Source organism: Anoplophora glabripennis, unplaced genomic scaffold (assembly GCF_000390285.2).
Source record: "Anoplophora glabripennis isolate ALB-LARVAE unplaced genomic scaffold, Agla_2.0 scaffold179, whole genome shotgun sequence".
Lineage (NCBI taxonomy): Eukaryota > Metazoa > Arthropoda > Insecta > Coleoptera > Cerambycidae > Anoplophora > Anoplophora glabripennis.
In genome coordinates this window covers 368,449-384,771 of record NW_019416483.1, presented here as the reverse complement: position 1 = coordinate 384,771, position 16,323 = coordinate 368,449, and the positions used below count along the sequence as shown (strand labels likewise).

Genomic DNA, 16,323 nt, shown 5'->3' with positions numbered 1-16,323 from the left:
CATTATGATAACTTTACAGATTTTTGACAATATTTGAACTAAAACTGGTAGTTTCATTCATAAAATTTTAGTTGTATAAGTAACTGTAAGTAAACAGTAAGTTAAATTTTTCTTAAGAGTGTAATGTCAACAAAAATTAGAAAAAAACAAGGAGAGGTTAAGTGTGCGGATGGAGTGACAGTACGCTCATGGGCTTTACCTTCCTTGTAAATGGGTGATATCGCTATACGCATTGCCTTTTTACTCCATCTACACATGTGCCTGAAAAGCTAAAAAAGAAGTAAAAATGGCCAAACAGAAGCAATATGATTAGATTCCATATTTGCTTCTTACAAAAAAAGCGCCACCTACAAATACTGAGCACCCCAGTCAAATACAGTGTAGGAAAGTATCGATGGTTTATCAGAAGTTACGTGAGAGCGATACAGTAAGCCATAGAAATCCATGCGATAGACAAGGATGGCTATAATGAAGGCGTCTAATAGTCAACGCCCATTTCGCCCTTCCACAAATAAGAAGTGGATCTTATTCGAGTGGATCGACTAAAGACTCGAAATTTGATGGTTATATTTTATTTAGAAATATTGACAGCAACCTTCTAGATCATGTATCAATAGAAATTAAAAATACACAACTTGTAACAAAATATGTTTTATTTTTCCTCAAAAACGGTGCATCCTCAGAAAAAAAATTGACCAATTTCATTCTGAATTGATGGCGAATTTCTAAAAAAGTCAGTGGCGTATCATATTTTTTATTAAAAAAGTGACATTCTTGCATGAACGCCACTGGTGCAAGTAGAAATATTCGGATCACCCCAAAAAATGCACATTTATCCCTCCATAGCATTTTTCAAATTTCGAGTCAATATTTTTAAATCTCTGAAATAATTAATAAAAATAAATAAAAAATTAAAATTTAAACACTGTATCTCGGAAACAAAGCATATTTCGACCTACGTTAACATGAACTTTTTTCACAAAATAACTTATTTACAAACACCCTGTAATAACACTAATTTAAGTAACTTATACAACATTTTTATAACCAAATTCGATTTTTCTTGATCTACCATCATCGCAAAAAGTTTACAATGTACATTATACATTTTTGTTGCACGTGATAAAATTGTTAAACCAATTTTACTCCAATTCGGTAAAATCTGTTAAAGTAATCTCAGGTTTGTAACGTTTGTATCAAAACGTGGAAAAATACAATTAAGTTAGGCATAAATAATGTTAAAAAAAGCCGTTATCTCTCACAACTCATAATATAATTGTTTTGGTAGCATGTTTTATAACATTTTTACGTGGGTTGAACCACTTCAATAAAATATGTATGTAGAGCAAAAATTACCCACAACCTCAGTTGGCTAGTTTGGAATGTTCTTATCTAAATTTTAGGAAGTACTCATAGAATATGTTGATAAATCAGAGCACGCTAGTTTCAGACACTCTATAATGACAAATTTAGTGATATAGAGACAGTAAAATATCACTCAGTCCCAGATTCACAACTCTTCTGAGCCACGTTAAATTTGGAACAAACTGTACAGCAAATAATTTAATTATTATTATTACTTCTTTTACTTATCCCTTAAGTTTGGCGATCAAAAACTCAACACATCTTTTTAAGTATATGAATTGTTAACAATTTTTATTATGATTCCTGCTTGGCTTCATCAATCAGATACTATAATGAGATTGCTAAACTATCTAGATATCTAGACTGCTCCAAGAAATTAGTTCTGTAATGCGGAAGTTGGAATTGGTGTTATGTTATAACCAATACGTGTCCAGACCTTAATCCCATTGAACCATAGACGCAAGGGATATAATCCAAAGCAAAAGTGATGTTAAATTAATTGGAAGCATTATTTTAGATTTGTTTTTTTATTAAATATGAATAAAAGAGTTATATTAACGCAAAGCACTTGTTTCTGAATGTAATAATATAAGTACAGTACGAAGTTACTAAAATTATTTTAGTGGTGGGTTAATTTCTTGGAGCAGTTTATAAATATAAATAATATTCGTTACACGTCTTAGTATCACTGTTTTTAAGTTGTCAATGGGATGTAATTATTTTTATTTAATTACTTACTATCTGTGAATCGTTGATGTGCTCTCTGACGTGTTCTCTGCATTTTCTTGATTAAAGTGATGAAGTGAAGGAAGAGACAGAGCAGATTGCGAGGATAAATCTGAAAAAAAAAGACATTACTAAATTTTCTTATTTAGGTTAACAATTATAAAAGAAGTTTATTTGCAATAATCATAAGCAGTTTTCTCATATTAATAATACAACATTTGTTTAATAAAGATAAGAATTGTTCTTTGTACGATGACACTGATATGTATGTCTACAGCTTTTGTTGTCTGACTACACTGAGGATTAGTAACACATGCAATCTAAGTCTTTCAAGAAGCCAAGAAGGTAACTTTCTAAGGTTTATATACATTATCATTAGGATTTAAATATAAAAAAATGTTTCCTATGAATTCATGTTTAAGGTGCAACTAAAATGCTTTTCCACACTTTAATAAATAGACTTTAAAATATGAATCCATACAAAAGTAGTTACAAATGTAAAATCTCGAATACTTCATGATTTATATAAATAAAAAAAAAACATTTTGTCATTCCCGAAAATGATACATTCTAGAGACAGCCGACACTTAAAAAATACGCCCCTGTATGTAAATTCACTGTATATGTAAATATACAGGGTGATTCACAACTTATCCAAAAAAAATTTGGAATAGATGCAGCATGAGGGATGGAGTCAATATCGTACAAAAAATTTTTGTAAAATCCTTATGGTTTCCGAGAAAAAAATTATTGAAGTTATAGTACATTCTACCACTACATAGCTGGACAACTGTAATTTCTAGTGTCATTCGCAATACGCGTGGAGGGCCACGTGGCCTCAGCGACGCCGAATACTGAAATCCGATTTTGCAATCGTCGTTGCGATAGTGTTTACCTGTTATCTGTGGTGTTTACAATAGTTTTTTAGTAGTTAGTGTCAAAAATGGTTTGCGTGTATAGCAACTCGGAGTTGATGGATATCGTTTTAATTTATGTGAAGCGAGACAACATTTGTATTATGGTGAAGCATTTGTGTTATGGTGAAGCAAGACAACATTTGTGTTAGTTCGTAGAAACTGATTAAGACGGACCCAAATATGCTTACACGTTGGTGAATATTATTGTTGTAACATCGGGTATGTCAAATGATTTTATTATTTAAAAACACAAATTAATTTTATTAATTAATAAAGACCAAAGCAGTTGAATTTGCCGATATAAAATAGGTGCTATAAAATTTTATTTATTTCTTTTCTTGAGAAAGTTTTTATCCGTTTTTATCACACCGCCATGCCGGTCGCATTGTGCGAAGTCAGGTTTTACAATGGATCACTTTTCAGTGCCGTGCAGAAGTGTATTTTTAAATCATTTTCGAACTGCCCTTTTTGATTTTTTCTTTACAAAATTGTATTTGTAAGGGTCCCCTGCACATCCAGATTTGTTTTTTGGATAAGTTCTGAATCACCCTGTATGTTTATAGATTATGCTATACACCAATTTTGAGTGAAATATTATAATTAAAAAAAATACATGTTTTTTTTAAACTTTAACACTGAAATTAAATGTTTGCAGAAAAAGTTTATAGAGTTTTTTTATTCGTTACTTAAGTCATTTATTTTATACGTCAGTATAAAAGAAATAACGCAAATATAATTTTGAAAGAGGCTTTTGAGAGAGACTTTTAGTAAAACTCTTATTACTTGACATGCAAATTTTGGAAAAAGTTGGTTTTAATTTCAAATTTATTTAATAAATAAATAGAAGCGTGTGTTGTGATCGTAGTTCTCATTATAAGAAAAGTCTCTTTCAACAACAACGGCATCTGTTAAGATAATTTATAAACCTCCTGAAACCTTTTTGAACATTAAGAATAGACATAATTTTTGTCCTCTACCAATTTTACTGTTTCGAGTACATAAAAGAAACTGTTTACTTTAGTGAAAATATATTGAAGAATTAGGTATTCCGTTATGACATTTGATTCTAACTGGTGAAATGTTAATAAAGTTATAAAAGCAAGTTATCGAAATCGAAGCCAATTACAAATCTTGTTTCTAAACTTTTGATTCTGCTTTGAATATACAGAATGTTTAAAAAAATGTGACGTCAGTAGTAAGGTGATTCCTTATTAAAAAAATAATAAAAAATCAGATTAACACGGTTCAGTTCATTATATTTTTTAAGCTTTTTGTCAAAATATCCATAAAATGATAAAACGATACAATTTTAATACATAAGGCATTTGAGTATAATTTTTTAATGGATTTAAGAAAGCTTTAGCTTTAAAATTATTTGTTGCTTAAATACTCAACCCGATTATACAGGGTGTAACTTTGAGTGGGGGTCATATTTATACAGAGCCTTCCTTTGACTTTTAAAAACATGTATCAATAGTATATTTTTTCAAAATCCGTCGTAAAAACTAAAAATTGTTTAACCTTTTTTAGTAATTTTCGTACCCCCGTACCGCACCGATGGAGAAGCTAGTGTAACCTCAAATAACGATACGCTTTAGTCGCAGCACAATTAATTGCACACCATTCGCCTCGAGTTACTTACCGACACTATCTCCCTTTACATGCATTGTAGGTTGCCAACAATTCATGTATTTGTAATACATGATTACAGTGGCGGCGTACACAAGTATTAAAGTGCATTTTAAAAAACATAGATGTCGAAAATGAATCGCGCAAGTTTCATCCAAGTTTACTAAAGGCATTGAAGAAAAACTAAAGGACAAAAAGTAACATTCTGTACCTCAGAAGTTAACAAAGAATGTGTCCATGTTAATAGCTATTTCTTGTTTTAGTTTTGGATTAAAGATCACTCCATGTGTTTTTTTGAAACAGTCTATGTGTTCCTGAAATACTTTGTTATTTAAATGTTATTCATATTAAGTAATTTACGGGCTCTTTTAAATGTTTTTGGGAATATTATTATTAATTTGATGAATATTAATATTTAAGGTGTGACTTCATAATTATTCATTAATATTTGGCTTTGTTTCTTAATCAATATCTTCGGTTTTGCGTCAGCCAATAGGCGTGTTTTCAAATTTACAACTATTTAGGTTTACGACATGACTTGAGATGACAAGTCACGACAACATACGACACGACTTGACACAATATGACTCGATATGCCATGACAACTAGGGGCTGGATGAAACCAATAATGTCCATATGATAAAAACAAGATAGGTATAATACAAACATATTTTCTAGATACATAAACTACTACTTACCATGTTTTTATTTATTATGTAGTTTAGGGCTAATTTACACCACATTGGAAATACTCTTTATAGAAAGTCAAGAAAAAGAAAATAATTGATGTGTAGTACTTACAGGTTCCACTGGAGCGGAAACTGTCAGACACCGTATTGAGCCTCTGGTAAACTGGTCTTCGGAAATCTGGAGATCTCTGAAATAAAAACAGTCCCTGATAGTTTTAAAAATGCATGTTATTCAGTTTTATAGTTAAATGTAATAGGTTATGAACACAACGACAAAAAATTATGCTTAATATAGAGTATTATTCCGAAATTTTTGGCATTTCTTTGTCTAGAAATCGTATAAGCACATAAATTTAAAATATTTTTGATATTTGCAATATTAAAAATATACATATAGGTACAACAGTGCTGGCAAATGTTTATTAAAAAAATTAAATATGCTTCGTACTACAATCCAAAAACAAAATCTGAAAAAATATCTATTTAAGTTAATATAATTTGCTTATTCACGTGGTCCAGAGTTTACCAAGTTTACCGAGTGAAGGTCACCCAAAGGTGCATGGTTTTTGCATTCAATGCGCAAAGGTGCCACCAAATCAGAAAATTTAATTGTTTTTTATTAGGTTTTACTGTTTTTAATTCATTTTTATTACTTTTGATTAGTTTTTATAGTTTAAGCTACAATTGTGTGCGTGCGTGCCTGGATATTCTTCAGAACAGAAAATATTACTAATTTGTATTACTTTTTGTCGAACGTATTTAGCTAACCTCTTCATGTAAAATTATATGCACGCGGTTATACAGAGCAACATATTCCAATAAATTTCAAGTGTATTTGACTTTTACCAATACATACTGTCATTGCTGATATGTTCCTTAAGATATTTCTTAATATATAAATTTATATTTAATATCCACCATAACATTTATTAATTTAAAACTGCACCAGAACTTTTTAGAGTAGCATGCACAGCAAAATATACGCAGCATAAATTTAAATCAGACCTATCTTTTTAAATGTCAGTACTAAAAACTGCTAAGAATTCCCCATATTTGGTAAAGTCTTTCCGATAGTATGTACCAGGATCGGTCGCTGACGCAGCAACTCGGTATTGAAATATTTGAAAAACTTGTTTCCATATTTATTTAGCCATACCCATATACAGGTCTGGTGGAACTAAACGTGGAGGTGGTAGAAATATACACGCCCAGCAGTGCAGTGCAGCAATGCGGAATTTGGTGCGATTCAGGTAATTTTAATTTATTATAGGCACCTTCTACAAATCACTCATATTACAATTGCGAAAGGGAGAAATAAGAGGGATACTTTGTTTACTAATATTATCACAACATGGCATTTTGGATACCTTTTTAAACTGAACAAAACGAAATTTCCCACCAATATAATAAAATTGTTTGAGGACATAAATAATTGAAATACGTTGTTGGCCAAATGAACATACAATAGGAATTTTCTACACATTATATACAAATTATTATAATTTTTTTACCTTTAGCAGAAAACTTTTTTAGGGACGCCTATGAAACTCATTAAATTTTATTGCCAGGCCTTTTTTTGCATGTTCAACTGAGTTTGGAAAGACTATACAAGGTATTTTTCTGAGTTGCACATATTACAAAATTTGCCGATTTTGTAGAAAAATTTATAATGTTAATCATACTTATTGTGTTTTATTTGATGGTTTAAATCTGAATGATGAAAGTACTAATCAGTTGTTCCGTATACTTTATCAGTATTGTACACCAACCCAATATCTTCATCATAGGCGTTATGAGACAAAAATTTTATAATGAAATGAAAATTCTGTGGACATATTAAATAACGCAAATAACTAACTTTCACAAAGATACACAAAATTAAGTGAACATTAAAAATTTGGCATTTGGATAATACATCTTTGATAACATCCAAGTGTAAAAAATTGATTTATTGCTTTTTAACATCTCATAGGTCAAAGTAAAGTATTTATATATAAATGGTTTAATCTTAGAATATAGATAACAATCATGTGTATTGTGTACTATTATTATAGGAAAGATTGACGTCAATTTGAGTTAACCACAAGATAATAAAAAATTTGCGAATAAATAAAAGATATTGGCATACGGATAAACATACGAATTCTGTTCAAATTTACGGAAGGTATTTTGGAGAATCACTTTCAACTACCTATATCGCTTTATTTTTTTTTTTAATTTAAATGGACCACCTACAATGTTATTATTTTTAAAATACAGTAAATATAAATGACAACTATTTTTGTAACTGGTATTTCTCTAAGTCGATTAACTTATGAAAGTAAGTGTTTAATGAACTATACGGTCTACTGTAAATATTACTCTACACACCTTGCTGAGCAGATTCATCATTATTATAAGTAAATATGTGCACCCAAATTACATTAACCTGTTGCTAAAAGATTTACTCAGTTCTTGGATGCGAACTCAATAATTTATTAGGTATTATTAAAAACTGTTGACATATTTTGTAGTCATATTTTAATTCGAAACTTTAGCCTTCTCCAGATATACGAGGTATGTTCAGAAAACAACCGAACTTTATATTTTTAAACTTTATTATTAATTTTATACATTATTGGTCTTGTCTCCTTCAAAGTACTCCCCTCCCTTATTCACATATTTTTCCCAGCGGTGTTTTCATTTCGTAAAACAGTCCATAACTTCATTTGAAATGGTCTGTTAAAGTCTGTGACAAATTCGCTTTGATACACTCATAGTCTGAAAATGGCGTCCTTTCAGTACTGATTTTAATTTCGGAAATAAGAAAGATGTGGCGAGTAAGGAGGGTGAGGGAGGCCAGTAATCTGATTGTAATGAGTTGTCTAGCCACAACTCTAGTCTCTTTTCGCGGATCTTTTCACTCAACCGATGTAAAACGCCTTGATAATACACACGGATTCATCTTGAGGCAAGAATTCCAAATACACAATTTCATTAAAGTCGAAAAAACAGTGAGCATCACTTTAACATTGAATCGAAACTGATGTGCTTTCTTGGGGCGTGGCTTTACCAGTTCGTTGTGATGATTGAAGTTTTGTCTTAATGTCGTAGCCGTTCTTTCTATTGTTCGGTCATCAAGCCAGGAACAAATTTTGCTGCAACTAGATGCATGTTCAATTTTTCAGTCAAAATTTCATGACCCAATTAAGATGCTAACTTTTTCTGCAATTTCTCTGACAATCGACGATTTGCAAGCACCAGATCTTAGACTTTCTGAACGTTGAAGTCGAAGGCCTTCCTGGTCGAAGAACATGGTCAATTGACTAACGAGCACTTTTAAATCATGAAAACCATTCGTAACATTACGTACGATCCAGAGTATCATCTCAGTAAACTTATTTCAAAAGTTGAAATGTTTCTGTGAAAGTTTTGCCTTGTTTCACGGAAAATTTACGTTGCAATGATGTTCCAAATAATCCAGAAATCATCACGAAAACTAAATAAGATATCAACAGTTTAAGAACATGTGTTTACAAATGAAGTTATGCAACGCATATCACTAAATATCTATCTCCATTATCGCGCAATTCAAAAAGTTCGATTATTTTCTGAACAGACCTCGTACAGATAAGGAAATATGACATTAGAAATTAAGACATCCAGATTTTTTTTCAAAAGCTATTTTTTCTAGGTTTTTTATTATAAATATGAATATAACTGCTGTTTGTGGTGAACTATTTATTCTTCAGTTATCTACTTGTACATTCTAGAGTAGGTACATTTAAAATTTTAATATGTTTAGGTAATATATCTTCTTTACCTATTTGATAGATATCCGAATAGCTGGCGATTGCGCTGCAGTAAAAACTTATTGAGTTAAACTTTTTATAAATAAAAACATTTATAAATAGGATTTTGGTCTTTTCAAACCTTTTTTCTGTTCACAGTTGTACCAGTTAAAATTTGAAAAATTAATTATTTGAAAATATTTGACTTAAACTTCTGAAAATTGTGTTCCATCAAAAAACAAAAATGGAAATACATGCTTAATAGGTATTTTTTTGGTGAAGAAATTAATTAGATAAAATCGATATTTTTTTTATTATTTTAATTTGAAATTTGGTTTTAGATATATGATGATATTCAATGAAATATACAGGGTATTTCATTTTCGATGTTCCAAACGAACATAAATGATACAGAAAGTAATTTTGCGCAAAAAAGTCCGAAAACGCCCCTCTGTGGCGTTACGCCCCTTTAAAGGGGGCCATTAAGACCCAATTTTATTACAATATCTCGAAATAGTTTTGAAATAAATTGGTAAAATTTTATACAGAGGTGCCATTTATTACAGGAAATTACTTTATCTAAATGAAATTGACACATTGTTTTCAGGGTCGTCCCTACGGGGGGCAAGCCAAGGTTCAAAAGCCATAACTTTTCTTATTTGTCAAATTCCTAATTATATTTTCAAAAGTCGAAATCCTGGACCATTTCTACATAAAAAAGATATACTTTTTTCATTACGATATCTGCAACGGTTTTCCAGAAAAAGACGATTTTAACTTGTGCTTCTACTGAAAATTAAAAAATGTAAAGAACCTAGAATTCTATTTTCCTTACATGAAACACGTATATCTTTTTTATGTAGAAATGGTCAAGGATTTCGATGTTCGAAAAAAGCATTACGAATTTAACAAAGTTATAGATTTTGAACCTTGGCTTGCCCCCCGCAAGGACGACCCTGAAAACAATGTGTCAATTTGGTCAAAGGAATTCCTCGTAATAAATGGTACCTTTGTACAAAATTTTATCAATTTATTTCGAAACATTTTCGAGATATCGTAATAACATTGTGTCCTCATGGCCCTCTTCAAAGGGGCGTAGCGCCACAGCTGGGTGTTTTAGAACACATGTCGATATGAACTTTTTGCGTTCGTTTGGCACATCGGAAATTAAACACCATGTATAAGAAAATCACTAAAATGTTGGCATCTTATAAGATGGTATAATTATTAGCGAGTTCTTTGCTTTAAGTTAAGATATAAAAGTTTAAAAGTTCTGCGCCTCCTCGAGGTAGTTAAATCTCTTCAATAATTGAAGGATGATTTAAAACAGTATTTTTTAAAAATTTCTATAAATACAAGATAATTAGATCAATATTTTATGAATTTGACAACATTTACCAATATCACCTTTTTAATTTATAAAACAATGTTTACTATTCAGCGTGGGCCAGATATAACCTTCAAAGAACATGTCAGGTATTAAACGTTAGTGCCTACTGAAACTTCGACCTACCAACCGCCTAATGCGAAACATTAGGCGGTTGGTAGGTCATACTTTCATAATACCTATCGGATTAGTGGGTCGCTCTGTGCCAGTACGTACAGAGACCGTTGTACTATTAGGCATTGAGTATCAATAAGTTTGAGGTATAACATAATTATACTTTGTAGATTATATTATGTCTATTTATTCAAGTAGTTAAATCATTCGCCAGTCGTCTCACTTATATCTTACTGAAGAAAACTAATAAGTTCGAAATCAGTTTCTATTTAATAATACTGCTAGCGAATGATTTTAGCAATTTAGTAAATATTAGGAGTGTATTGAATGCTGGACGGGGCATATAGCTCGCAGAGTAGTTGTTTCCTAAAATACCATTAGGTAGTTAAAAAATGTTTACTATGATCTAGAACTTCTAATTATCATTTTATGTTATTTTTAGTTTACAACAACATATAATTTTCTCTGATTCTACTTATAAACCTTATAGGCTATTGATTATATACAAAAACTGGGTTAAAAGGAACTATGACGTTCAAGCCAGGGGTGAAAATGCACCCCTTTCAGTTTTTTAATTGTAGCTCGAAAACGAAGCAAAATTTCGGTAGGTATAGTTCATAGGAAAAATTTTGTAGAGAATTGAATTTCTCATCGAAATGGCTTATTTAAAAAAATGTAAAAGGAAAAATTTTATGCAAAAAATCGTTAATTAACAATTTTAAAGAAAGCAAAAAATAACATTTTTTTATTTTTTTACTTGCTGGGCAACAATGGCAATTTAATAATTATGTTAATTGCATACGTTTAATAAAATAATTTAGTAAAAACTTGAGAATTTAAGTACAACTAAGTTTATTAATAATGTATATACAGTGTGTCCAAGGATGGAATTGACAAGAGGAGAAACTCTTTTGTTTTTGACGGTATCGAAAAATGTCACTCTTTATAAAAAGTTCTGCCCCTCGAAAAAATGAAACTGTCATGCAAACATCTTAGATTAGATATACAGGGTGCTCATAAATTAAAAAAAAAACACGAAAATACTCAAGAGAGAAGTACCACTATTTATTATTTTACGCTCAATGGCTATTTGTTTATAGCTTCAAATAACAGTGGAAAAAACAAATTTTCACACTGCAATTACTCATAATTTGTAGTATTTAAAGTGAACTTTCAAACGCCGTCAGCAGAATTACAAAATACCTGTTCAATCAAAAGTTATTAACAATTGAAAATCGCAAAAATTGCATTTTTCGAGTTTTTAACGGCGTTTATCTCGAAAACTATGCGTTTAACAAAAAAATTGCAAGAGACATTTTCTTCTTAAAATCGTTTCTTTTGCCAAAAACTAAGTTCTCAGTATTTTGCAAGTTTTTTGTTAATAAAAAAACTAATCGACATCCGGGCAAACTTCTACGAAAAAAAATTCGTGTTCTGCAGCTCAAAATACATAAAAAACACTTGGGTAACTCCATCTAAATGAAGGAGGCAATTGGGACCCCCCTGACTACAGGACTAATAGTTCATTTTAAAATCCTATATTCAAGTGGATGAATCTGGCAACACTGAAGGAATTGTTCATAAAAATAGTGGTGTTGGTTGTTATCAACTGTGCAGTAAATGTAAAGCTCCACTTTAAAAATATATATTTCAATGCCAAGGGTAACTCAATGTGATTTTTAATGTGAATTGAAATAAGACGAATTAAATTTATATTTTTATAGTCCAGTGCATAGATTTGCTCATCTAATGATACTAAATAGTACTTACTTTTTCAATCATACTTTGTGTCCTGCCTATATATCCACCTCGACTATCAGTATTTCCAGGCTTTAGGTACACCTGTTCCCTGTAATTGATACTATTCAGGGCATCGTAGTTGATAAAACTCAAATCGTTATAACTAACACTTATGTCGTTTTCTACCAATGACTGTAACGACTGTTTCCACTCCTGATTTTTCTTCTCTTTCAAAGTTTCCCTGGATGGCACTTTCACTTTTTTCTTATTTAGCTCCCGAAAACTTAAAGACCTTTTGAGAAATTTCGAGGAGTCTTCACTTATATTGACTAGTTTTTTAATAAAAGAGGGAGTCCTGTGAAGTGGAGCTGCTTGATGTAGCTCCAGAGCTGATGAATACTTTTTACTTTTTCCTAATGTATTGCTACGAAAAACTGGTAACTGAGGTAAGTTGTCATGAGTTTCAGAATCTTCTTCATATTTGTGATCTTTGGTTTTGGATTTTTCTTTTTTCTTGAAGAAGGTAAATGAGAGCTTTTTCTTTTTATCCTTATCTCTGGCCTTCTTCTCATACGTATCTCTACTATAGTAGTCAGGAATTGTCTCTGATATTTTTGAATAGTCATTATTGTCATTTTCGTCTACACAATTATTTATTACACATTCACTAACACTTCTCCGATGAAGATTGAAGTTCACTAAATTGTTCCGACACTCAACAGGTTCTTTTAACTCATCATCTAATATCGAGGTCCTTCGGTTAGCTTTTCTTAAATATAACTCTTCTGTACTTAATTTTTTATCGCGAGTCATCACAGTTCCCGATTCTATTCTGCTTATTGCACTATCACAAATATCCAAGATTAGGTTTTCTATAAAAGTCCTAGTAGTTTCATCGTCGGCCACATTGCTGCTGCATTCGCAGTTGCCACCAGTTTCAGTATCAATGTTATCATTTTGTGATTTAGCTACTGACATGCTGGTAATCCCATTCGATAACCAACTCTTATCACAATCATTAATTTGCTCGGTGCAGATTTTATTTGAGAGTGTACATGATTCTTCAGATACCATTTTCTAAACGTTTGATTAATATCTTCACAATTTTTGTTCGGCACTTCCTGGGGATACAAAAATTGATGGTAAGGACAGTATAAAGTAAATTGCGAATTTTTTGCATAGGGTTGTAGCAACATCATGTCGTTACTTTTAAAGCAAGAAGTTACTTTTGTAATTTATAGATACATTTTATATTCTTTATTAAATTTATCACCTACTATAAATTTAAATTTAGGTTGAAAAATATAGGTATACGATACGGTTTCATAGAAAAATGTAAACGTATAACGTATCATATATCATCGACATCTATCTTTTACCACACGTGTATGATAAAAAAATATAGAACTATCCCTGAATTATTGCAAGTAAAACCAAAATTTTTATAGAAAGCATTAAGTTATTATATAAAAAACATTTTGCGTTAAGCGTAAATATTAACTTAAACATGTTTTCTGAAGATATCCCTAATGTAAATCTTCTGTAATTGTTGCTTATCTCCCATAAAGTGTCAATCTATAAAATAAGAATATAATGTAAACAGTAATGCTACTTGAGTTAAGAGTAATCCAGCAATTATATTTATATTTTTATTAAATTCCACCGTAAAGGAGATAATCACGCAACGGTTTTTCCTTAATGATAATTTTAAAATCGTGGTTAATGAAGGCTTCTTGGAGATTTTTCTATTACGGAAACACAAACAATTGGAATATGACTGCTCGACTTCAATATGCTTTTTAATATACCATAGCCATAGCAAGTACCAAAAACCTACAAATATACAGGGTTATAATATCATTAATTTTAACCACGTACTCTAATAAAGATAGAAAATCGAAAAAAAAATTTTTCTCGACTTTTTAAAAGATAAGCAAATTACTCCTCAGCTCCCGCTTATTCGGCGCCCTTACATTTTCTGAGACGCCCCGCGGAACATAGAGCGTTCGAACATTGAAGCGAAACAGCGTTGCAGCATCAGAACCACATAAATGACAATAAAACATTCAAATCTATTCTATTAATCGTATCTTCCGTACTGTTTCCCGCAAATTTGGAGTTCACGTCATACATATGGAGAAGGGAAATGTAGAAAGTATGCAGACTGCAATACAACCTGCAGTTTATTTCGGATTGTTTCGCGTGTCGATCGTACTGGCTAATTTTGCGAATTTTGGATATGCGGAAATGATAGTTTTATATGGAGAATGTTTTAGAAATGCGATTGCCACTGTAGCAAAATATCGTAGGCGTGTCGCTCAGAAACAACATTTTCCGAGTCTGTTCAAGGCGGTTGGAGACATCCCAAAACAGGGTCTGAGGAATATTAAAAGAAAACTGCTTTTTGGCAATGCATGCTCATACCTCCTCGAGGTTCTTGCTGGGCAACAATGGCAATTTAATATGTTAATTGAATACTTTTAAAAAATAATTTATATCATTCATTACAATATATTTTAACATTTTAAATTATTATTAGCTGAAGTGAGCAAGAAAAAACATGAGTTTCTGAAGTAGTCAATACAGTCGCTTATTTATGATGTCTAATAATAGGAAAACTTTTAAATTTGACAACGTCGCGTCAGCCCGACATCGAGTTGAGTTGGGAGCTGTGAATGGATCAGTGCCGCCAGCGATCAGGAGCGGTCCGATAAGGGGTTTAAATAATGATTTAAATATTTACTTTTTTTCAGAGTAAACATGTATTTTATTTTTTTTAACGCGTATTTGTTTAATAATTAATGTTACGGAGCAGTTGTATTTCAGACACCATTCATGCTGCGATTTTGAGGTAAAAGATCCATTAACAAATATATCCAGAAAAATAGATTTCACATTCAATTTTTTTTTCTTAACTACATATCTAGGGGATGCATTCTCTATGGTATAAAAAATCATCAGTATTTCCAAATATATTGCATACAATATAGGTCAGAAATACACTTTTCATAATTTCTGTTCAATCCTCTATAAATTTTGTTTTAACAATTATTTCTAATTAATGTAACAACAGGAGGATGATTGACATGTTAATTTTTTTAAAATGATGTGACTACGTTGTCGAATCTAATATGCTGTGAGTCATTTAAAGGTCTCTTTAATCTGATTTGTTATTATTATATAACCAGCTCATATGTTTATATGCTCAAAGATAGGAATGCTCTTAATTTAATGTTATACTCGCACCGTTTTCCCTAAAAAATTAAATGTTACTCTATAACCTTTTTTGCTTTGTTTGATAACCCTTTCATTGAGAAAAGTAAATGTGTAAGCATATCTCCTTCTGTTTTAAAATTAGTGCAAAAACATCAGGAGTGTCAGAGGGACTCTGTCATAATAAAATCTGGTGAAATTTGTCGAGTGTTGTTTCTCATTTAGAACAATAGTTATTTATTTATTTATTTATTTTGATACTTTGCCGCCTGTTAAAAAATTAATTAAACAAACCCTTGCACCAAAAGCCTCAGTCATAGACTGTTTTTATGCAACTATTTTAATAAATAAAAATCTCGCACTTCCCTTGGTTAACATTTCGAAAATCAATCTATTTTTCGTTGTCAAAACTGCGAATGGAGTGACATTTTTCCATGAAACATTTAAAGAACAAATAATTATAGATATAATAAATATCATAGGACATCTCTACCTACGGACGTAGATAAAAACAAACAAAATTTAAACTTTTAAACCTACATAAAAAAAGGAACGTCATTAGCAATTTTGGAAATAAAAATAGATTGATTTTCGAAACATTAACTAAGAGAAGTGGGTGATTCAGTGATGGTTATTTTTAATTTCTTTTTGTTTCTGGTTAGACAAATATAGTTTAATAAAAACAACACTTAACTGTCTATTTGGTGAAATATTGTATTAGTTTAATTTTTAATTTTTTTTATAGTTGGGTAAATATGTCAATGAACAGAGAA

General features: G+C 30.9%; 1 protein-coding gene across 1 annotated transcript in view; it reads right to left on the bottom strand.

The window, feature by feature from the left end:
- Nucleotides 1–16,323, bottom strand: part of LOC108907722 — a 483,302-nt gene that overhangs the window by 434,449 nt on the left and 32,530 nt on the right. Inside the window, exons 2-4 of the mRNA XM_018711519.2 lie at nt 12,368–13,458; nt 5,439–5,514; nt 2,104–2,203 (exon numbers count right to left, since the gene is read on the bottom strand). Of these exons, the coding sequence (XP_018567035.1) occupies nt 2,104–2,203; nt 5,439–5,514; nt 12,368–13,411 (1,220 nt within the window). The 5' untranslated portion in view covers nt 13,412–13,458. The remainder of the gene's footprint in view (nt 1–2,103; nt 2,204–5,438; nt 5,515–12,367; nt 13,459–16,323) is intronic.